Below are 23494 nucleotides of genomic sequence, written 5' to 3'. Positions count from 1 at the left end.
CGAGGTCCAGGGGCCGTGTGCAGACCAAGTTCGAACTATAAAACTCTCCCATAGACTGACCGTTTAAGCCCTGATGATGTCAGCAGAATGCTGACGAAAGCTTGGCGTTTGGTACTGTAACATTAAACTCCTAGAGTTTGATTATTTTACCCTGGTGTTCGTTTTATTTTATTTGTTTGGCATATATATATATATATATCCTGTATACCCTAACCCTACTGTATACCTTAACCCTAACCCTAACCCTAACCAACACACAAAGGCCTGAAAATAACAAAAATCACTCCAATCCAATTCATAATTAATCACATGATCCAACCATTGTGCCAACAGTTGGATACATCTGGTAGTCTTTCAGGAAGAACAGGCACACTTGGAGATTAGAACAGAAAACCACAAGCTCACTCATCTGGTACGTACAGAGGGCCATCTTACATATATCCAGGGCTTTTTTTCTCATAGAACACCCAGAATGAAGTTCCGGCACCTTTTTTGGATGGAACCTTGTAGGGTAGGCAAGGCGGGTTGTATGACGTGTGTGAGTTCCAGCACCTTTTTTTTTTTTTTTTAGAAAAAAAGCACTGCATATATCTGTCCTGCTCTGATGTTCTTAATATTCAAGGAAGCAAGGAAGGCTTACTTATTTATAATCTTCACATCAGTAAGTAACAAAATATTTATGGGTAGTCAACAAATTTTAAAAAATACAGATATAAACTCAGAGGCAGATTCACAGGTTTCAAACATTTTCCCAGTGATCAAATACAGGTAGTCTTTGACTTACAACAGTTCATTTAGTGACCATTATAAGTTACAATGGCACTGAATAAAGTGACTTACGGCCATTTTTCACTGTTATGACCTTTGCAGCATCCCCATGGTCACATGGTCCAAATTCAGACGCTTGGCGATTGGTTCATACTTATGACCATTGCTGTGTCCCAAGGTCATGTGATCACCTTTTGCAACCTTCTGACAAGCAAAGTCAATGGGGAAGCCAGTTTCACTTAACAATCGGGTTACTAACTTTATCAACTGCTGTGATTCACTTAACAACTGAGGTAAGAAAGGTTGTAAATTGGGGCAAAATTAACTTAACAAATGTCTTACCTAACAACAGAAATGTTGGACTCAATTGTGGTCATAAGTCGAGGACTGCCTGTATTTCATGGCCATGACAGCAAGTATTTATTTTTTCTTAGGGAAACAAACAGAGAATCCCAGTTCTCATATTTTTCCTATAATGTTATTGCCGATAAAACAAATAATAATTACCAAAGAAAAGTTCTATAAATAAACGTTTTAATTTGTGCTTGCATAGCTCAAACTAGCAAAGCACCGTTATCTCTTCATCAGAATTGCCCAGATTTTCTGGGAATATTTGAAAGTTTTTCAAAGAGTAAATTAGGCTGCAATACATGCATATGTTTTCTAGAGTACTTTTTTAAAAATGTTATCAGTTTTGCAGCTAAGTGGTCTTCTCTTTCTCCAGTATTTACTCCAATGAGTTTCAACATTTAGTCCTATGCTTGGACAAATTACTTAGGAAATTTGTATAGAAACTAATCAGTTGGAAAAGTATTCAGTTTAAGGTTTCCTGATGTCAGTGCCTCACTTGCCAACACTATACCAGATAGCAAATCCAGCCAAAGGATGGACACAATGAAAAATGTGTGGATGCTTGCTATTTTCAGCACAACTATTAATTTTTCAGAGAAAGAGGGGAAAAGCTAAATCAGTGATAATGGACTGCAGTGTTATCATTTCTGGCACAGGTGGTTAAGGAGAAATACAACAAAAAAATAAATTCAGGATTTTGCTATGGATACTAATCTAAAAATTACTCTAAAGCGGTTTTCCACAAGTGACAGGGATGTAATTCGTAGATTTGCCAGACAGTAATTATGGAAGCTATAGCCTTAACAAAACTGTCTGGCAATTGATTGAAGAAGACAGCTCTTCAGATTAAATTCTTTAACTATTTATACATCAGTAAATTAGTAAAACTACAATCCATTGGTATGCTCTATTGTGCAAGCTAATTTAAAATCTCTAGGACTTGCACATAAATTCCAATAAAGATTGCCAGTAAACTTTCCCACTGGACTGTGCTCCCAAACAGTTATCATCATCAAATGCTTAGCATTTACACAAAACTTGTAGGCTATTCAAAACAGTTCACCTCCATTAACACTCAAGAAATGGGTCAGAATTAACCCTCTATAACAGAAAGGAACATTAAGGTGAACATTTACTTTGCTTTAAAGCAATTTACGGCAAAAGCAGGATTTTAGTTCCCAGCTCAGATTCTTATATACACACTGCACTAACAGAATAACAGAGTTGGAAGGGATCTTGGAGGTCTTATAGATCAACTCCCTGCTCAGGCAGGAAACCCTATACCAGTGATGGCGAACATTTAGAGACCGAGTGCCCAAAAACTGGCCCTGCCCCCACTCCACCCCCTGCCCCGCCCCTGCTCTGCTCCCCCATCCCCCACCCTGCCTGCCCGCAGGGCCACTCACCACCTCCAGGGCCCGCCGCAGATCGCCCAGATAGCCCAGCAGCGCTATGGCGGTCACGCCTTCTGCCCGTGCCCTGCAGCATCAACTGTGCACGATGGGGTGTGAGGGCAGAGTCTTGTCTACATTGCCTGGCTGCCATGTCCTTGGCTGCGCTGCTCATGTGGGCCACACTCAGGAGCGACTCTCCTTCAGGGGGGCTGTTGGAGAGGAGGGGGTCGTGGGGAGAGGTGAGGCTGAGGCAATGGCACGTGTGCCCACAGAGAGGGCTCTGAGTACCGCCTCTGACACCCGTGCCATAGGTTCGCCACCACTGCCCTATACCATTTCAGACAAATGGTTGTCCAATCTCTTCTTTAAAACTTCCTGTGTTGGATCATCCACAACTTTGGGAGGCAAGTTGTTCCACTGATTAATTGTTCTGTCAGGAAAGTTCTACATTGCTTCTCTCCTTGATTAATTTCCATCCATTGCTTCTTGTTCTGCCTTAGGTGCTTTGAAGAATAGGTAGACTCCCTCTTCTTTGTGGCAACCCCTGACATATTGGAACACTGCTATCAGATTACCCCTAGTCCTTCTTTTCATTAAAGTAGACATACCTAATTCCAGCAACCGTTCTTTGTATGTTTTAGCCTCCAGCTGCTTAATCATCTTTCTTGCTCTTCTCAACATCTTTTTACATCGTGGTGACCAAAACTGAATGCAGAATTCCACGTGTGGTCTTACCAAAGCATTATAAAGTGGTATTAACACTAGCACTAAATGTATTTGTGTATAAGTACAGATCAGCACACACAAACATATACAGTGTCCCACTATTTTCAACCATAGACAGACTTAAAATTCTGAGATCATAAATTCCAACATAATTGTGTGGAAAGGCATCAGGTTCTGGCACACTTACTTATGAACTCCCTCATACAATATCATTTGAATGTAGACTCTGATTTTGTCCAAGAAGCTGCTAACGGAAGGATGCTGTGAAGGAAGCTGAAAATTCAGCCAACTTTTCTCTTTATGCAGCTCCTCAAGTCTTCTTCTAAATTTATCAGCTAGGAAAACAAGGGAGAATTGCATTATCAAATACTATACAGTATGTTACAATTTGTCTGAAATCAAATGACAAAGTGATATTAGATATGCAGAAAACATTTATTCGTGAAATATTTTAACTGATTTTATTTTTTAAAATGGATGCAATTTTTAAAAACAGACCTGAAAAATGTTTGTCGACAGACTCGACAGCCTAGACTTATGTTATTTAATTTCCTGATTCCAGCAATCAGCTTCAGTCTAGTCCTTTCAAATATAGGATTACTTTAGTCGCTATATCACATGACTCATCATATCTTTCTATGGTGAAATTTGAAAAGCACATCATCACTGATTCAATATTGCTACTAGTATACAGTATGTTCTTGAAAATAAAGATTTGTTGAAAAAATATTGCTGTTGAAAACCAGTCTTTCTGATGTTGGAAAAAGTAATTTCACATACCGTATATGTAGGCCTAAAGTACATTTTTTTCACTATTTTTGCTGTAATTTTTGTCATAGATATCAAGTAAGTTAAACAGTTGGTCTTCTTTTCCCCTACTTATCCTCTTTTCCAATTGTCTAAGTTCTCCTCTGCCTATTCAGACATCTGATAACCCTCCATAATCACTTCATTCATGACAGTTTTTCACTGGCAAATCCTTAGGTCAAATTTATCATGATGCTAATTACGCAACAGCCATAAGAAGGGGGACAGATTCATGCTAAGATGCCCAGAATGGTCCTGGGGCAGGGAAGGGAAGGCTGCTATTGGACCTCAGACTTCAGGTCTCTAAAACCTGAATCCAACACGACCTTCAGGCAAGAAATCATAGAGCAGCGGTTCTCAACTTTGGCAACTTTAAGACTTGTGGACTTCAACTCCCAGAATTCCTCAGCCAGCAAAGCTGGCTGAGGAATTCTGGGAGTTGAAGTCCACAAGTCTTAAAGTTGCCAAGGTTGAGAACCCCTGTCATAGAGGAAAGATTGAACCACCAGTCCAGCAAAGACCCCACATCATACTTTTTTTTTTGCAGAATGCAAGATAAGAAACAGAATATTAAGACTTTTCAGTTTCTGCACTTGCATTGTCCAAGGTTCCCCAAAACCACAATCAGTAATTGTGATCTGTGCTCTTGTTGTTTTTTTTAGTGCTATTTTAAGAATTTTGCATTGGCAGGCCAACATTCTCCTAATTTGGTGCTTTTAAGAAAAATTGGATTAGAAGCCCCATGATGGTCATTCTGGCTTGAGAATCTGGGCTCAATACTGCATATATAGATCATATCAGACTGAGGAAGGCTCAATCTAGAAGAGATAAAAAAATCTATTCTATTTATTATTATTATTATTATTATTATTATTATTATTATTATTAATTTAATTTATATGCCGCCCTTCTCCCAACGGGACTCAGGGCGGCGCACAACATACTTAAAACCAAAACATATATACAATCCCCCCCTTAAAACCGAATTAAACCAAATTTAGAGTTGCGTCTTTCAAATTCCTAAAAAACCCAGTATAAAATCCACCCTAGGTCAGGTCCGCTTGCTGAAAGAGCCATGTCTTGANCGGCAGAAGGCGGTCTCGGAGGTAACCGGGTCCTATGCCATGAAGCGCTTTAAAGGTGGTAACTAACACCTTAAAGCGCACCCGGAAGGCCACTGGCAACCAGTGCAGCTCGCGCAGCAGCGGTGTCACATGGGAGCGATGAGTCCCTCCCAACACCGCCCGCGCGGCCGCATTCTGGACCATTTGAAGCCTCCGGGTGTAAAGTTTTAAAAGTTTGATTGAGTCTGTAACTGCATTCAACAGCTGCCAAAACTCATCTGAACTGTTTTCAGCACTAATCTTATCACATACTCTAAGCAGGTTTTAAATTCCTCTTCTAAAATACTTATAATTTAGATTACCACTTACACTGAATTTACTTTTGAGGACCTTTAAGAATCTGAACAAAGGGCAAACCTGAAAACAGTTATTACTTCTTCATTGAATTAAAAAGATATATAATTTCATTAATAACTTATAATTTAGAAAGTGTCATTTTCTTCTTTTACAGGAGTATTATAATTTTATAGAGAGCATTTAAATATGCATTCTTCAAAGTAAAATTCAATACTTGTTTTTGTCTGAGTGGCAAAAAATCCTCAATGCTTTCATCACTTACAAGCACAATCACTGTTTTTCATTCTTTTTAATATATGCTTATCCTCTCAGCTGTGCAAATACATTCAGATCTACTATTATTATTACATCTTAGAAGGAAAATCTGCCCAGGTGCTACGGAGAAATGAAAATATAATCTGAACTAAGGTTTATCCAAATGGAAAATCATAGGCTTGTGAATATTTTCACTAGAGACAAGGAATATCTCCAAGAAATTAAAGTAATTAGGATTTACTGATCCAGGGACAGAAATTTGATGGATACTAGTTGGTAGCAAAGTTTTTTCTATTCTTTTTACTGCTATCTAGTTGTCATTGTGATTTTTGAAGGCCTGATCTGTTAGTGCTAGACAAAACATTAAAATAATACAACAGTTTTCAGAGAAATAACTATAGAAAACTCATAAGAAATCTTCATTTTCTAGAGCAAAAGTGTAGTTGAGTGACCCGCACACTTTATTGTGAACAGTCTCCACCCATTAACAAAATAACCTCAAATATTTCTTCCTGAAAATGAATTGTGTCTTAGCCTGGAAAAGCCAATCAAGAATTCAGAAAACAGACACATAAAAGGTAAGAACAAAAGATTTATCCAGATCCCCCTTGAAAGCAATATTTCAGAAATATTTCTGGAAAAATATACTTGTTTAATACAACTTCTCCTGCCCTATTAAAATACCTTTTGCAGAATTTAATAATTTAAGATTTATTAGCTTAACCTAATCTCTTAGAAGACAATTGCTGTCTTTCCTAATCAAAATGAGGGCACTATAAGACTCTAGTAAGGTTCAAGTCACACAGTTAACCTACTTTTGGGTGTTCACTATCCTTTTGCCTATCTTATCTCATAGGACTTCTATGAAGATCAGACGGCAAAAAATTGAAGGGTCCTTAGTGGTTTGTGAACTTGGTTGTTTTCTTGCAGACGTTTCATTACCCAAACTAGGTAACATCATCAGTGATGATGTTACCTAGCTTGGGTAATAAAATGACTGCAAGAAAACAATCAAGTTCACAGAGCACCATTCATTTCAACCCTGAGCTATAAATATTGTCCTTTATGGAAAAAAATTATTTTCATGGCAATTATGGAAGCCACAGCAATTGTGCCAGCCACCTTGAGCTCCTGGAAAAAAGATGGCCGTGAGAAATAAAATAAATGTGACTGCTTCTCTAGTCCTGGAACACAGCAAGTCTGTTAGTAGTCAGGAGTCAGCAATTCTCAGGACCGGTTTGCATAACAGTACTGTGTGCTGTTTCTTGCAGCATTACCATTAGCAAAAAAAAATAATATTTTTTTAATGTATCTAAAAGCAACTTGGGATGAAACAAAGCAAGTTGCCATTCTTTAAAAAGGCCTGGATGGCAACAATGGTACAACAAAGTAGATAACTTTGATTGACTTATTGATTATATTTCAAGAAGTGTTGACTCTTAGAACATACAGTAGATAGATTTTCTCCAAGCAATCTGTCCTTAACTTGTTTTTTCCAGATCTTCCACTGGTGCACCCATTGCTACAACCTCACTCTGCAGTTAATAACAAAAAAAACCTTCTGTTCCCAAATCAAACCAACATCTACTGAGCTCATAAAGCAATATGAGTTTACCATAGATTCAGAAAAATGGGCTGTGAATGTGACTCACCTCTACTAACATCCTCTACTAACTGTCAGCTATACTAGCAACCAATTACTGAGCTTCAATTTAAAAACAGAGATAACTTACTAAAATAAAATGTCTTCAAATAATGTATCCAGTGGCCATTTCTGTGCCATCAACCATGTTATCATGACTGATACATGAAAAGGCTGCCATTTCAACAAAAGTATCCTTCCAAACAATAAACATCTGTCAGGTTATTGCTCCATCAAATCTGTCAAACGTGACTTCTTTTTGCGCTCTAGGACAAGATGACACATTATGTAAAGGTCAAATGGGGGAAAAAAGTCCCTTCCACTACGCCATTATCATCCCTTGCTAAGGGTTGTTGTACTCAATAATTGTTGCTAACAAAAACAATGGTTTACAGGACAAGGAAATTATGCATCATGTTTTGCTTCATCTAAAAAATTTTCAGGACCAATCAACATTCCAATCCAGATTTCTTTTCCATATTTTTAAGAATACCATAGTTTATTTTCCTTTCTATTATATTTAATGCTATACATTAATATAAAATTATTAATTTATATTAATGTTAAATATTTAATTTATATTTTATATTTAAAACCATATGATGATAAGGGCAATGAACATGGCATGTATACATAATTAAAATCCCACATGTTACTTTTAAATTACCCTACAAAAGATGAGTGTTTATTTCCAAATACAAATATTTATCAAGGGAAAAAATAATTCTTCTAATCAAGATGGAGATTGAAGTGAATTCAGTGTAGAAAACTACACACTTCAAGTACTTCTTGTTTTAAGAGCTGGTAAATCTCTTTCATTTGATGTTTGATCTTACCAATACGTAGAAGTAATTCTAAGATTAAAAAAATGTTGGAGAGAAAACAAATTGTAATGATATGCTTCATAATCAAGGTTAATATCCATGTTCCCAAAAATCCCAAATATAAAATCACCGCTCTGCACTCTTATGTCTGCCCATCAATATCCTTGTTTTCATGTGGTTTAATCAAACAGACAAGAGTCTGTCTATATCAATAAACAGGGAGATTTCCCTAAAGTCAGTGATGGGATTCAGCAGTTCGCACCACTTCGGCAGAACCGGTAGCTAATTTTTTGTTGCCCAGGCCCAGAATGGACTTCTGGAAGCAGCATCCACACAGAGAACCAGTTGTTCACATATTTGAATCCCACCACTGCCTAAAGTCATCAGCATATGAAGACAAGACTATGTCATCAACATATATCATTATGGGATGTAATCTCTTACATCTTCAAAGAATATCATTTATAGCAACTGCAGTTCGCTGTTAAACTGAAAATGATGTAAGGATCTGCTGTTTTTTATCCTCTGAAAGAGCTCTGGTTAGACAGCTAAGTATCACACACGCAGCTCCAGCACCCACCAAGTTAAAACCTTTTATTTTCTCCTCTGATTTATCAAGGTGAAAGGATGGCATTTTTCTGAGAAATTTTCTGATTTTATGAGTTCTCTAATAATTGCATTTGCAAAATTTCCCAATACCTCTGAAGAATATCATTATTCTTTATTCTGGTGACATAATCAAGATTTCCGGGTGGACATGATTAAATAAAATACTTTTTCCAATAAAGAAAATGTCCCTGGAGAAAACATTTTCAAATTTAGACATTCTGATAATGTTTAATAATTAGGTATTCTAGTTTAAGATTTTATAGTGCTAAACACATCAAATTTCAAGTGGATTCAACTCGTTCAGATGCCCGGCACCTATTAAAAGTTAGGAATCAAGATACCAATAGATATCTTCACACATTTTTCTCTTTTTTAAAACAAACTTCACCTAGAACTCTGTAAATATTAAGATGGATGGCTTTTTAAAAAAATTATACCATTTCATTCATTGCAATGAGTTTTAATAACTTTATGGTTATCTTTAAGGTTATTTGTACAGAATTCTTTATTGCTTTAAAATAAAATAGGCTGTCGAGATTGCAGACATTTTTTCTATTTGCAAAATTGCATCATCATAGCATAAGAATAAATTGGGATAAAAGAAATTCTTGCTGTTTTCCGAGCCTGGTTGTTTGCTTGCAGATGTTTCATTACCTGAGCAGGTAACATCATCAGTTCAACCCTGAGATATCCATCACTTGTATAAGAATATGCATTTAAGCAAGGACAAGATCAAAATACTGTAAACTCCACATCAGATTATGGATCATTCTCTATCCAGCCTGAAGCAGATTTCACTGTTTAACATTTCAAGGAAAAACAATGCTAGCAATCAATGCTAGCCTATTTATATGATAGCCTGCATGAAGCTTAGCAGTGGGAATTTCAATCTAAATTCTCTCAAGCTGTGAGCTGACATCTCTAAATTGTAAACTGTAAATATCGAAAGTAGTAAAACTGGTAAAAGAATCCTAGCAATTTGCAGGGGGCAGTAACCAACTTTGTAAGGCACAGCAATTACATTTCTGGAGTAGTATGAAATAAATCAACTAAAGTAAATCATTTCCGTATTCTATTGCTACCTGGTTTAGTATCAGAATGATTTCAAAGGCAAGCAGGGACATCTGCAGGAGAGTCAAAAAACATAATTAAAGCTTCATTTTTATTATTTTTTTGCAATTGTGACTTTCCTTTTTTCATCCATTTATGTCCCCTGACAGTGTTATCAGGATCTTCTTTCTCAAAACTATACCCCACCAACTGCATTCAGCTACTGAGTGATATGATCAGAAATTAGGGTTTTTTCTTCCAATAAAATTTCAGCCCTGTAGGCTAGATCAGCATACATAGAAAACCCACAAATACATTTTCAAAACCTATCCATTATTTAGACACCATGCAGGTTATATGTAGAACTTGGTAGTCATGCCCAAAGTTCACATATTCAGAAATACAGACACTGTAACTGGAGATTGTTTCCCCCATGATCATTATGATATGAGCTATATATAAAGAATACACAGAAAAAATATTTAGCAGCAGGTGAAATAAATCAATGGTATAAATATTTTATACAACCAAGACAATGTTTACTTGCTATAATGTACTAGGTGTTGTTTTTTTAAAAAAAAATTGCCCAGTTTTTGGAAGACAAAAATGTGGTCCTGAGACAACTGGAGAAGGATCCACTAAGAGGTGGATAAGCCAAGGCATAGTAACTTAGATCCAAGCCTACTATGCCATGATGGTGCAGTGGTTAGAAGGCAGTATTGCAGGCTAATTCTGATGGCTGCCAGGGGTTCGATCCTCACCGACTCAAAGTTGACTCAGCCTTCCATCCTTCCAAGATTGGTAAAATGAGGACCCAGATTGTTGGGAGCAATATGCTGACTCTGTAAACCGCTTAGAGAGGCCTATAAATCTACGTGCAATTGCTAACCCGCTTTTTAAATCAGACAATAAGTGCTGCAATCAGTTACGCAAGTTAACTCAGAGGGCTATCTGAAGTATAGAAATGAATTTATTGCTGGAGTTATCCTTCATCTTTAGAGAGCTTTTACAACAAGCAACAACCTTCAGAAGCAACAGCAGCACATGCAAAAGACCAACTGCTCTTAGACTGACCATTACTGGATTTACATATAACACTAAACCACAATATAATGTGTTTGGTTTTGCCTTAATGTATTTTTGAACCCAATCTCTGTGGTCCGCAAGCTGTAATTTATGAATTAGAGCAATAAGTGGTACTGATTACAATTTAGTTAAGAAATTGTGGTTTATAACTGTACCTAAACCAGCTATCAGGCTCCTGACATCTACTTTTCTTATTTATTTATTTAACATATGGTATATCATATGTAGACTAGCAATATATATTAACGCTTCTTCTTTCATATTTTTTCTATATTTCTCCTCACAAGCAGACCTGCCATTGTCCTTACCTCAAAACCAAAGCAGCAGTGCAGCAGATAAATTATAACCCTTTTGTTTTTACATATTGCCAGACACAAACCACTAGACCAGTGGTGGCGAACCTATGGCACGTGTGCCAGAGGTGGCACTCGGAGCCCTCTCTGTGGGCACGGATACCGTTGTCCCGGCCCCGCCTTTCCCCACAACCCCCTCCTCACAAGCAGCCTGCCTGGAGGAGAGGCTCCCTCAGGCGTGGCCCACGCAAAGCAGTGCAGCCAAGCACATGGCAGACAAGCAGCAAGGGCAAGACTCCGCCCTCGCACCCTATCATGAGCAGATGAGGCTGTGGGGTGCGGCAGCCATGGCGCTGCAAGTCTGCCTGGGCGATCTGTGGTGAGTGGCCCTGTGGATGGACGGAGTGGGGGGCACAGTGGGGGCGGGATGGTTTTTAGGCACTCGGTCTCTAAAAGGTTCGCCACCACTGCACTAGACTTCTGCAAGGCTGATATTGCTACTCATTCATATTCTCTCCTCCTCTCCCTCTTTCTTTCTCTAATTAAAAAAAAATAAAAGATGTTACTTTTGTCCCCAAAGTGCTTATGGCACACAAAATCCTATCATTAGAATATTGCTGAAGCATTTGATAATAGAATCTGTTGGTTTTTTTTAAAAAAAAAATATCTGATCACCATAAAGAATTTCCCAGCCAGAACTATCTAGGTTACAAATAAGGGTTAATTGATTAGTTTTATTTGAAAAGGAAAGCGGGGGAAGAAAGAGTCACGATACTATAAATAATAGTGCTATGCAAAACCCTGAAAGTTTGGCTCTGATTTCTGAGAGCATACGTTGTTTCATATAATTCCTACTTCATGAAATAAATACAAAGCCATGCTTTCTGGCAACTGTAATCAGTGCTTTTTAACTATTATTATTTCTGGTGTAAAATCTAACAAATATCCCACACTTAAATGATAGCTCTTCTTTAAGATCCATTTATTGTCAGAATCCAAGTGAAAAGAAAATATTAAAATATGCATGCCCTCTAAAAGCATAAGCTTCCACGACTTGATATAAAAATTTAAGCTACCTTTTCCATGGACCTTCCACAGAAATTCTACTTTAAAAAAAATCCAGTGGTGAGTTTAACCTTGGAGCTGTCAAATTCTGTCATGAATAATGAACCATGAAAACATTCCAACATCCTTGGACAACAGAAACAAAAAATCTCCTCTATGCTAAGCAAGGCAAAATGTTGTTACTATTTTCCAATAGAATTTTACTTGCCAAAAAAATGTATGAAATGTATTGTACTTAAAATTGAAAGAGCAGAAAAATCAATTTCTCCATATGCTATGAATTCCATTTACTATAGCAAGAAAATATGTGCATATGAAAAAATTCAACTATATTCCAAAGAAGCAAAACCCAGAGAAAAGATTGAAACTGTTACACGAATTATTGTTGAGTCCATTCAGCATGATAATGTGAAATTCATTTCAATTAAGACATGTGTTGACTGAAAAAAAGAAGATATGCGCATACAAATAAGCATGTGCACAAACATACTTGTATATATTATTATTTATTATATTTATATGCCACCCATTTCACGATTTGAGGACACTCTAAGCCAGTGGTTCTCAACCTTTTTAATGCCGCGACCCCAACCGGTCGTAAGTCGAGGACTAAACCGGTCGTACGTCGAGGACTAAACCGGTCGTACGTCGAGGACTAAACCAGTCGTAAATCGAGGACTACCCAACCGGTCGTAAGTCGAGGACTTTCCCTGCCCGGGAGCGCTGCGCATGCGTGGTTCCACCCCCTGCGCCGGCCGAGGTATAGCTGGCAAGCGGCAGAGACGGAGCAGGACGACCACCAGCTGGCCCAGCCCAAGGGAGGTAAGGCACCCGCCGGAAAAGGGGAAAAAAATGGCGGACAAAAAAAATGGCGGACAAAAAAATGGCGGACAGCCTTGCTTGGCGACCCCCATGAAATGGTCGATCGACCCCCAAATGGGGTCCCGACCCACAGGTTGAGAACCACTGCTCTAAGCGGCTTTAATATAATTAATTCAAGAATTAACGTCTAATCAGGCAATCTATTTATTTAAATATTTTGGGTGTGATGATTTTATACCTCTTTTAACTGTCATAAATATTCATGAAGGTAGGTTAATTCAATCTCTAAGTAATATAATCACTTTTAGGAAGTTCAAGATAAAATAGGTTTACTAAGAAATTAAATTAACAAATGGTAGCGAAATAGTATCCAAAGTGCGTATCACTACACTGCAAGATGTGGGCAACAATATCTTAGGTGGCAATGTAGTGCCTATGGTAGAAATTGTAGTTTGCACAGAAAACCATGATTTTATTTGGGGTAAAAAGGGACTCTGATTGCCTTTGTGGCATTCTCTCAAATGTTCCAAAATGGTCTTTTCCATTGGCAGGAATTATAACCTCTAAGATTGGTAACCTAGTTAATACCTTTTTTTTAAATCTTCCTCAAACAAGGTATGAAATCTTCAACTGGCCAAAACAATTATGGATATCTGATGAAGACTGAGGCAGGTGGAGTATTACAACTTGGAAGAGAAAAGAATTGACTGCTAAGGAGCATGAATTACCAAAAGGAAAGACAATAGTTATGTTTTATGTTTGTGAAACTAAGAGGAAGAGGAAGAATGTAATAGAACTGAAGGGAGGTAGCCTGATTCTGTGGAATATGTATCTGAATATGCTAGGAAATAAAAGTATAGACTCCATCATAAAAGGGTTGAAATATAGGTCAGAAAGTAAGAATCTATACCACCTAGATTATTTTTATGGTAAAGGAAAGTAGAAATCTATAGGAGTCTAATAGTTGCACGTTACACTCCTGTGAACCAGGATAATGGAAATCCAATGATGAATCTGGGAAGAAAATGCAATATTCAGAATGAATACAATTCAGTGAGAAAATTATTCTTTGGGTGGCACGAATAGGTGGGTGGAACAAAAGAATATAGAAGACATGTTTAGGCTATTTGGAAATCCTAGAATGAGTATGCTGACTATTTAGAGAGTATATACTCAGAAAAAGACCTGTTTGTTTTGCATATATGGGTTAAGCCTCAACCTATTCATTTTCAATTCATGTAAATGAAAAGGCAATGCATAGAAAAGAATGGTTTGTTTCAATTTTATAATGAATGGAAAGAAGTATACAGGAGGGCTGAATGTAAGACAGACCATTATTTAACAGCCTCAAAAAGTGGATTGAGGAGGAGGAGGAAGAGGAGGAGGAGGAGGAGGAAGAGGAGGAGAGGGAGAAGGAGTAGTTGCTTGGAACTATAGTATGTTACAGAGTGTCACAGAGTGTACTAAAGGGAAGGACAAAAATGAATGAAAAGAATGACATTATAAAATAAAAGGGGACGTACAATATATGTGTGTTGCATGAGTGTGCATGTATATATATAAATTGGTGCCAAAATTAAGGATAAAAGTAAAATACTGCATTATGTGCATAGATAGAAAAAATGTCAAAGAGTATGTCAAAGAAAGCAAGGAACATTAAGCTTAAAACAGACGGAGAAAATGCAGAGCAAATTTTGATGGAATTTTTTAAAAATGTAATGAATATGGGTTAAAAAGGCTAACCAAGGAGCACCAGCAAAGTGAATAGAGATAAAAATAAAAACGATGAAATTATAAGGATATTGTGAGAAATGTTAATCATCTGAATTTAATCTTGCTAAAAGGTTCTATGCTTGCTGATTATCCAGGAGAATTTTCTCATTGGTTTGGGTCTGTTCCCTCCCTAATAGATTATATAATAATTTTGTAAAAAAAAAAATCCCATCCCTTTTATTCAAAATATTTTTATAGCTAGTATAGCTGATGGTGAACATTTTCCAGGAATTTTATTTATTCAAGTTCCTGATATATTATTTTTTTTTTCAATATTTTATTCATTTTTATAGTCACAAATGCTTAATATTTTATCAGCAACGTATTGTCTGGGTTTCAATATTTAGCTTACTAATATATGTTAAACTCCTTTCTCTCTACCTCGTTTTTCTAGCCATTGATAAAATGTATCCCATGTTCTAAAATATTCTGAATCTTCTTTCTCTTTCATTTTCAGTGTCAGTCTGTCCATTTCTGTACAGTCTAAAATTTTCTTAATTATCTCTTCCTCCGCTGGTTATTCTTCATCTTTCCAATGCTGAGCAAATATAATTCTTGCTGCAATTAACGCATGTAACATTAGGTATACACATTCCTTCTCATAATTTCCTACAATTATACCTAACAAAAATAATTCTGGCTTAAAATCTATGTGTTTTTTAGTCATTTTTTCTAACCATATATGTATTCTTGACCAAAATCTTTTGGCTTTAGGGCATGTCTACCAAAGATGATATGTGCCTGGTTTTTGTCTACATTTCCAACAATTACTAGACATATTTTTAAACATTTTCGCTAACCTCATAAATGTTAAGTGCCATCTGTAAAACATTTTATATAGGTTTTCTTTGTAAGCTACCACCTTTGTTATTTTAGAATTTCTTTCCCAAAGGTTTTGCCAGTTTTCTAACTCTATGTTATGCCCAAGGTTTTTTTGCCTAATATATTATTTCTTGATTTGACCCCTATTATCATGGAGGAAGGTGACCTTTGCCCTATCCATATGAAATGGGCACCCCAACTGGGAGAAATGATTTGTAACATTTTAAAACCTGATGCAGCTCAGTTGTCATCTGCTCTGGGGAGCCAATTTCAAGCCATCAACCTAATGTAATCCAGCTCCTTCGGCCTGGTGTTATAGCAGCCACAGCCCCACAGTCCAGAGATCAGATTTTTCACACAGAGAATTGGTTTGACTTAGATTGCCTCGAAGCTAAAAGACCTCTAACCGGGCTTTCTAACAAACCCATGAAAGATCCTTTTCGTATATTCTACACATGATCTGTTACTCTAAAATGGCAGTGCAAGTAACTATGTCCTAAGAAGAAAAGGGAATTATTTGGGATGGAACTGAAATGAGAGGATAGGGAAAGAAGTATTTTAAAATTTTGTAGAAGTAATACTGATATATTAGAGTGGAATAGGAATAAAAGCTGTTAATGTTAGTGCTCAGGAAAAAAACTGAAAAAAGGAAGTCATAAAAGCTATAAAAATGATGGAAAAAATGGTATGGCTGTAGCAATTGCCAGTGTTCAACACTGAACACAAAATAAAACAAAAATAAGTGATGTCCCTTTATTGTTTGATGTATTTATGAGTAAATTTGTAAGTAATGCTTCTGATGATGTTGTAGAAGCACATTGACTAGAGACAAGGTATGCATATTTTGTATACAGTATGTTATTAGCTACAAATGTGAATGATTTGCAAAAAATATTAGATAGATGTGTTAAAATAAGGAGCATAGCTTAAAGGTGGTTGTTTTTGATGTAAAAAAAATGAATTGCAAATGTTACATAAATTATAAAATCAGAACAAATAGGTGAACTTCTTCATAGAATGTTCCTAAGATGGAAAATGGAAAACTATTAAGATGGGGAAATGCTGGTAGAAAACTATTAAGCAGCATTTAGAGAAGAGCAACAAAGATGATTAGGGGACTGGAGGCTAAAGCATATAAGGAACGGTTGCTGGAATTGGGTATGTCTAGTTTAATGAAGAGAAGGATGAGGGGGGACATGATAGCAGTGTTCCAATATCTCAGGGGCTGCCACAAAGAAGAGGGTGTCAAGCTATTTTCCAAGGCGCCTGAAGGCAGGACAAGAAGCAACGGGTGGAAACTAAGCAAGGAGAGAAGCAACCTAGAACTAAGGAGAAACCTCCTGACAGTTAGAACAATTAACCAGTGGAACAACCTGCCTCCAGAAGCGGTGAATGCTCCAACACTGGAGGTTTTTAAGAAGAGACTGGACAGCCATTTGTCCAAAATGGTATAGGGTTTCCTGCCTGAGCAGGGGGTTGGACTAGATGACCTCCAAGGTCCCTTCCAACTTTACTATTATTATTATTACAATGTTTACCAGAAGAAAGAAAATAGCTATATAAGAGCTTGCTTCTGCTCATTTTGAAAGAAAAAAACATCTGACAGATTTTCTAAACGTAACAAGGTTATTTACTGATTTTATATAGTGAATCAGTTAGTTTTATAATTGCTCTTCAAGAACAGCAAGAGGAAAATTATGTCAATGAAGTTTGCACAAAGGAGTGCAATGGTAAATGATCCATTCATATAGTTATTTACATTTTTTTCTCCAAGTGTGACTTTGCTATTTTAAACAAACTTATTAACCCCCAAAAAATTAAGAAAGTTCAAACAATATGGAAAAGAACATAACATTTTAATTATTCATTCTGTTCTACTTTTAAAAAAACACTCTTGAAAACAAACTGTGGATTTTATAAAACGTTTTGAGAATACTGTTCATCTGATACAGAATATCCAAATATCCATTAGGAAAAATGGAAGAAAAAGAAGTAAGTAGATTAAAGAGTTAAAAGGTTAGAAAAAAACTAACCACTTATTGATACCTACCAATAAAACAATGCCTAAAAGTGTAATGTCAGAAAATTGACACATTTGTCAGTCTTGGAGATGCAGGAAAAATGAAGTGCCAAATGTAATTGTGAAAATTAAACATAATTCTGCTCCAAATAGATACCTGCATTAGAGAGAACCACTTTTTTACATGAATTTTCACTACAAGTAGAAGTGAGATTCCTTAATGCAAATGACTGCCATTGAAAAATAGAAAAACTCAACAACCTCCCAAGGATCATGTGAACACAACGGTCTCCTGGTGGCACAAATAGACATGGATTTAGATCTAGAGATAGAAATAGCTGAGGAAAGGAAAAGAAATCTAACCTTTTTTTAGTTTCCCACTCATCTGGTTATAAGTATTTTTCGAAAGTAATCAGAATCTAAGTTATTCAAAGTGTCCCTTCACAGATTTGCAAGTACACAGACTATGGTTCTGATACCAGTAGCCTTTAGGCTTGCACGAGACTTACAGCTTATTATTCACTCTGCCAGATTGTTCCATTGCTAGAGAACAGGACGGCAACTATTTTTTGAGGACAGGAATGGTTATCAGCCTTTCCCCATGTCCTTCCCACTGCCAGATTGTCCCACTTAAAGTGCAGATGTTCCTTATAGAGAAAGAGAGTAATCTGGACCACAAAAATCACACACAAGTAAAAGGCCTCCCATCTACACTGCCTCTTACTGCCTCTTAATTCCAAAACAAGGTTTAATTCATTTGAGTCCACTACAGATATGCACATGTAAAATGGAATAACTATGATGTGATTTTAAAAAATGTTTTTTCACATGTTAAGGATCTTACTACTGAGGCAAAGAGAACTTAGACTGAGATGACACTGGAATTGACAAGCCATTTTCTTCTTAAACTACCTTGCGTAACTGTTGTGCAAATAAAGCTGAGTTCTGGGCTTTGCCCATCCACAACTTACAGCAGCAACTGATTGTCAGAAACATACCTTTCTCATAGTCATCCTCAGCTACTGCTTTCTCCTGAAGCTTCTGAAGTTTTCTCATCAAGGATTTTATCTGTATCAATCAAAAGATCATGAGAAATATTCCTCTATGCTGCTTCAAAAAATTGTGACCTAAGCATTGCGTCTATTATCACAACAATTCAAAAGTTTTTATTTCATCCCACTTGGCCCACCCATTTCTGAAGACATTTCTGTCACCTCACATTGCACAGTCATCATTCAGAATTCAAGAGCACCCAGAATAGACATAATGATATAATGGCCAAATATATTTATATGAAGGTGTGAAAATCAGGCAAGTTTCCCATTGAAAAAATTATTCAATTATTCCCTAATTGAAAAAAAAATCAGACACAAGGCAGACTGCTTATTTTACACATCTTGAGGCTTCAACCAGGAAATCTTGTCAAAAAGTAATTAATTCCATTTAGGTAGGGCTCACCAGGAGCAGAGGCAGCATTCTGAAAGATTGGATAGGCGAGATCCCAAAAAATGGAGAAAAATATATAGCAAGGACATTGGGAGAAAACTAACATGAGATTGAAGGGCAGTAAATATTGCAAACTATTGACAAAAAGAGAGTAGAAAGGATCGAGATATTTGGAAGACAAGGAGGCATTTGAGAACTTTTGGGTGCTCCATCACTGGAGGTTTTTAAGAACAGATTGGACAGCCATTTGTCCAGAATGGTATATGGACTCCTACTTGAGTGGGGGAGGGAAGGAGGTTGGACTAGAAGATCTCCAAGATCCCTTCCAACAATGTAATTCTATAATTCTGCAACTTTTTTTTCTTACTAATTATAACCATCCAACAATATATTCATAGGCATCTTCTCAAATTCTCACTAGAAGCACCACCACCCCAAGTAAGCATTACAACAGCTATTGCATTGCTTTATGTTGAATGTCTATACCTGCTTAAAATTCTATCACACAAAATGGGCATAAAGAGTACTCTAACCTTTACTAAACATCGATTGCCCAACAAACATTCCTGTAGTACTGGTTCATACTCCTTCATCAGAAAATCCCAACTGTGGTCACTAGCAATGCCACAACTCTCATAGCCTGAAGTCACCGAAGAATCAGCAGATGTTGCCTCTAAAGAATCCATGGAAGAAGAGAATGCATTATTTGTGTGGAAAGGTGAGAGCCTCCCACAGTCCTGCAAAATGTCATCCTCGGCAGCTTCCGACAGACAGGTACCAACTTCATTGCACAGGGAGTTACATGAAGCCCACAGTTCCGTTTGTGAAATCCTTTGGACTTCTCCAGGTAGATGAAAATTAATATTTTCTGTTTTCTCTACTCCACCAAATTGCACAGTTTCTTTAGATTCCCTACTTCCTGATGCACCTGCAGTGGCTTCAGAGGCTGAATTTAGTGAGAGCTGGATAAAACTAAAATGTGAGCGAAAGGAATCTTGAAGACTGGAAGGGCCATAGGAAGTTTCTTTGTTTTCAGGCTCCTGGGTGTTGATCCATTTCTCCTGATGCTGAGCACACAATCTTTCTTTCTTTTGTGAACTAGCAGCCTCAGGAGTCTTCTCCACTGCATCTACCGGTAGCAACTTGCTTGACCATGCAGATATCTGAGGTGAGACATCTCCTTTATGGTTGATAATCGCAGGAGAATCTGACAAGATTGCTGCCTGGGCCTGAGACATTCTGTTGTATTTGTGGCAGCAGGAGGTCTAAACAGTACACCAGAAATAGAATAATCCCAAGACAGGTTCACATGGTATCTTCAAAGAACAGGAGTTAAGTTCTTGATTGTGTGCTATCTGTGTTGCTCAGAAAGTTTGGTTCACTGATAGATGGAGGATGAAATTCTATTTTCATACACACTCTGCCAGAGAGAAGTTCTCTGAGGATGGGCTCCAGCATAGGTCCAAAAGCTTGGAAGACAAAACCTCTCGGATTAGATTCTGCAAATTCTATTTCTTGTAGAACTCTGTTTCCTTTTCCACCTTCTCTTAAGAATCCACAGGTAATTAAAAATCTTGAATCTCTAAAATAAACAAAGTGGGAAAATGGTCACAAATGTATTTTTCCACATAAGAGGGCATTTTGAAACCTAATTTGAAAAACTCACCCAATACTGCATAGATTTATATCTTGTCATACTCTGTTCAAAAAAAAGCAGGGCATCAGAACTGAGGTGTCGCTGTGATAGTGACTTCAAAATTACTAATTAATAAAATGTAATGTTAATGTGATGGGAAGAGATTATTTAAAAACAGAGCTTGATGATAATAATTTAAACTATTTTTATTTTTAATAAAAATAAATAAAAGGTAATACTTGTTCAGGTATTACCACTACTTTGGAGATTTGGCCCCCAGCATATCACATAAAGACCACAGTAAATCGCCAGCCTCCTTGTTCTAATGGATTGGGCCATGTTTTTCCCCAGAAGTTTTAATTGTTCAGATTTCTGTTCAAAATTCATTTGAATCATTATCAAATGGAGCAGATGTACATCTATTTTATGCTGCTTCTTGTCATGCAAGAATTTAGACAATTTAGATAAAGAACCAATGAAACTAATTCTAAATAGTATGAATGGCAATTTTATCCTGACTGTGTGCTGCCTATAAGAGAAACTATTGTGCAAAATAAAGATTTGAAATAATGGGTTTAAATGGTGGAAGCACTGTAATATTCTGATATTTTTGGATAGTAAATCAAAGAATTATCGACACAATCTCTTTTGCTATATGTAAAGTGTGGTATTAGCATCAGTGAGATGTAAGATAAAAAGATTTTGGCTCATACACATAGACATTCCTTACTACTGAAATACAGTACATGTTGAAGCAAGGGTATTGCATTATAATAAGCTATGTTGTATTAATGTATTGTATTATAATTATCTACACATACACATACACTAACATACCTGATAGAAACCTTAGAAGTAGACTGTAACCCACAAAGTTTTGACCATTACAACAAATGGAGATGAATCAAGTTTCCTTCTTTGACTTCAGTCAATTATCTACAGAGACCAGATAAATCTATTTCTACCCAAAGCTTCAATGTGCCTCTTTGCCAACATTTTAGGGCTTTTCCAAACCTTCTGAGTATAGGAACACAAATCTGCCTTATGGAATCCCAACATGTGTTGTAAGGGATCCACAAAGATGATTTAATCTGGTAAAGACCTTTTTTAACAGCCTTAAGCTTTTATCCAGTTGGCTTCCAGGTAGTCCTAAATGCCTTCAATTTCAGACATACCACTTGCTAGGCATAAACATCCCAACCATCTCTGATTCCCCCATCATCTCAATTCATCCTTCTCAGTCTCCCCAGTTAGAGACTCACCAGGCCATTCCACCAAGTACGAGAACTTCTACAGTTCCTACCACTTCAACAATATTCTTTGTCATGTAACTCAGATGAAATGCCTCTAAGAAGCAAACAATGAACATCTGACAAACTTGAGTCATCTCCACTCTTTTGTTGTGGCTGTGATAGAAAGGGAAAAATATTGTCAGGCATCCTTTTTTTTTTTTTCCAAGTATCTTTTTCTCAACATTGCACAAATCCTCAAATCAGTCTTTCCTGATTTTCAAACACTTGGTGCTATAGAAACATCCCTTACCGAGTGCCTTCATTAGGAGAATAGCTTGCTGGATACTATCTATTCTCAAATATAAACACCAGTCAATTGAACTAAAATCCCCATTAAGAGAGCTTCAGAATCAAGTTATAGAATGAAGTCAGCAAATGAATGGATGAATTAGTGTATTCAATAAATTCAAATGCAGGCTTGCTATGAGTCAATACACAGATGCTATTCCAAAGACCGGTGTTACACAAGTTCAGTCTTGTCTTTTAAAATCACACACATCAAAAAGTAATTAAACGATTGCAGCAGTACTTTTCTTCACGTCTGTAAAATATAAGCATTCGTCCCTTTATTGTAGCTTCAAAAATTTCTTGTTCCTTTAATTTAGGTTCCCTTGAACCATGTCTTAATGGCTGCTATAATAGCAACATGCAGATTCAGAAAAATGATACTGGATATTTTGGAAGCAGGAGAAACACCAGCTGGTAAGTGGCTTCATGTTATTCACGCTACTGTAACTAGAGGAAAGCTCCTTCTGTAAGTTTCCTATTCCCAGAAGATACCATCTGCTGTAATTAGCTTTAGTGTAAGCAAGCCAATTGAATGTTTGGGTTTTAATTGTAGACTCATTTTATTGTGCTGACCTCTAAATACTTGACAGAATTCAAGACTTTAGTGAGAAACAGCATCTACATCAGGAGCTGGCATAAAACACTGAACAGCATTCATCCTCTAATCAATTCTTCCCAGTTTGTTCCCCTGTTTCCATGGAATTTAAGCACAACATTAAACATTGATATCTTTGGAAACAAGCACAGAGTTGTTGAATGTTCTGTGTTGATTGATTCGCCCAAACCTATTGGTTTGTGCAACAGCAGGAATCCAGATCACATGATGCGATAGATTTGGACTGATTAGTACTTAGATGGATAAACACTATATAAGTTACGTTGAGTACCATGGAGGAAAGGTGAACTATGAATTAAATGTTTATGTTTGATAGGGTTGCCAGGTGTCCACTATTTGAGTGGACAGTCCACTTTTTTCACATTATGTTCACTATTTTTTTTCACAAAATAGTGGACATTTTTTAATTCAAAAGCTTTATGATGAAATGGTACGTAATCTAAAGCTGTACAGTCTACTTTTTTTACTACTTAAACCCCCCCCCCCCC

General features: G+C 36.9%; 1 protein-coding gene across 1 annotated transcript in view; it reads right to left on the bottom strand.

The window, feature by feature from the left end:
* The window catches only part of DISC1 (DISC1 scaffold protein), a 38874-nt gene extending 18462 nt beyond the window's left edge, over window positions 1-20412 (bottom strand). Inside the window, exons 1-3 of the mRNA XM_015819887.2 lie at window positions 19708-20412; window positions 18727-18796; window positions 3427-3574 (exon numbers count right to left, since the gene is read on the bottom strand). Coding sequence (XP_015675373.1) covers window positions 3427-3574; window positions 18727-18796; window positions 19708-20412 — 923 coding nt within the window. The remainder of the gene's footprint in view (window positions 1-3426; window positions 3575-18726; window positions 18797-19707) is intronic.
* Window positions 20413-23494: the final 3082 nt, after the last annotated feature.

This window comes from Protobothrops mucrosquamatus, unplaced genomic scaffold, assembly GCF_001527695.2.
Source record: "Protobothrops mucrosquamatus isolate PMUCROS unplaced genomic scaffold, P.Mucros_1.0 scaffold1010, whole genome shotgun sequence".
Lineage (NCBI taxonomy): Eukaryota > Metazoa > Chordata > Lepidosauria > Squamata > Viperidae > Protobothrops > Protobothrops mucrosquamatus.
The sequence above is the reverse complement of the archived record's forward strand: the minus strand, read 5'-3'. Positions and strand labels throughout refer to the sequence as shown.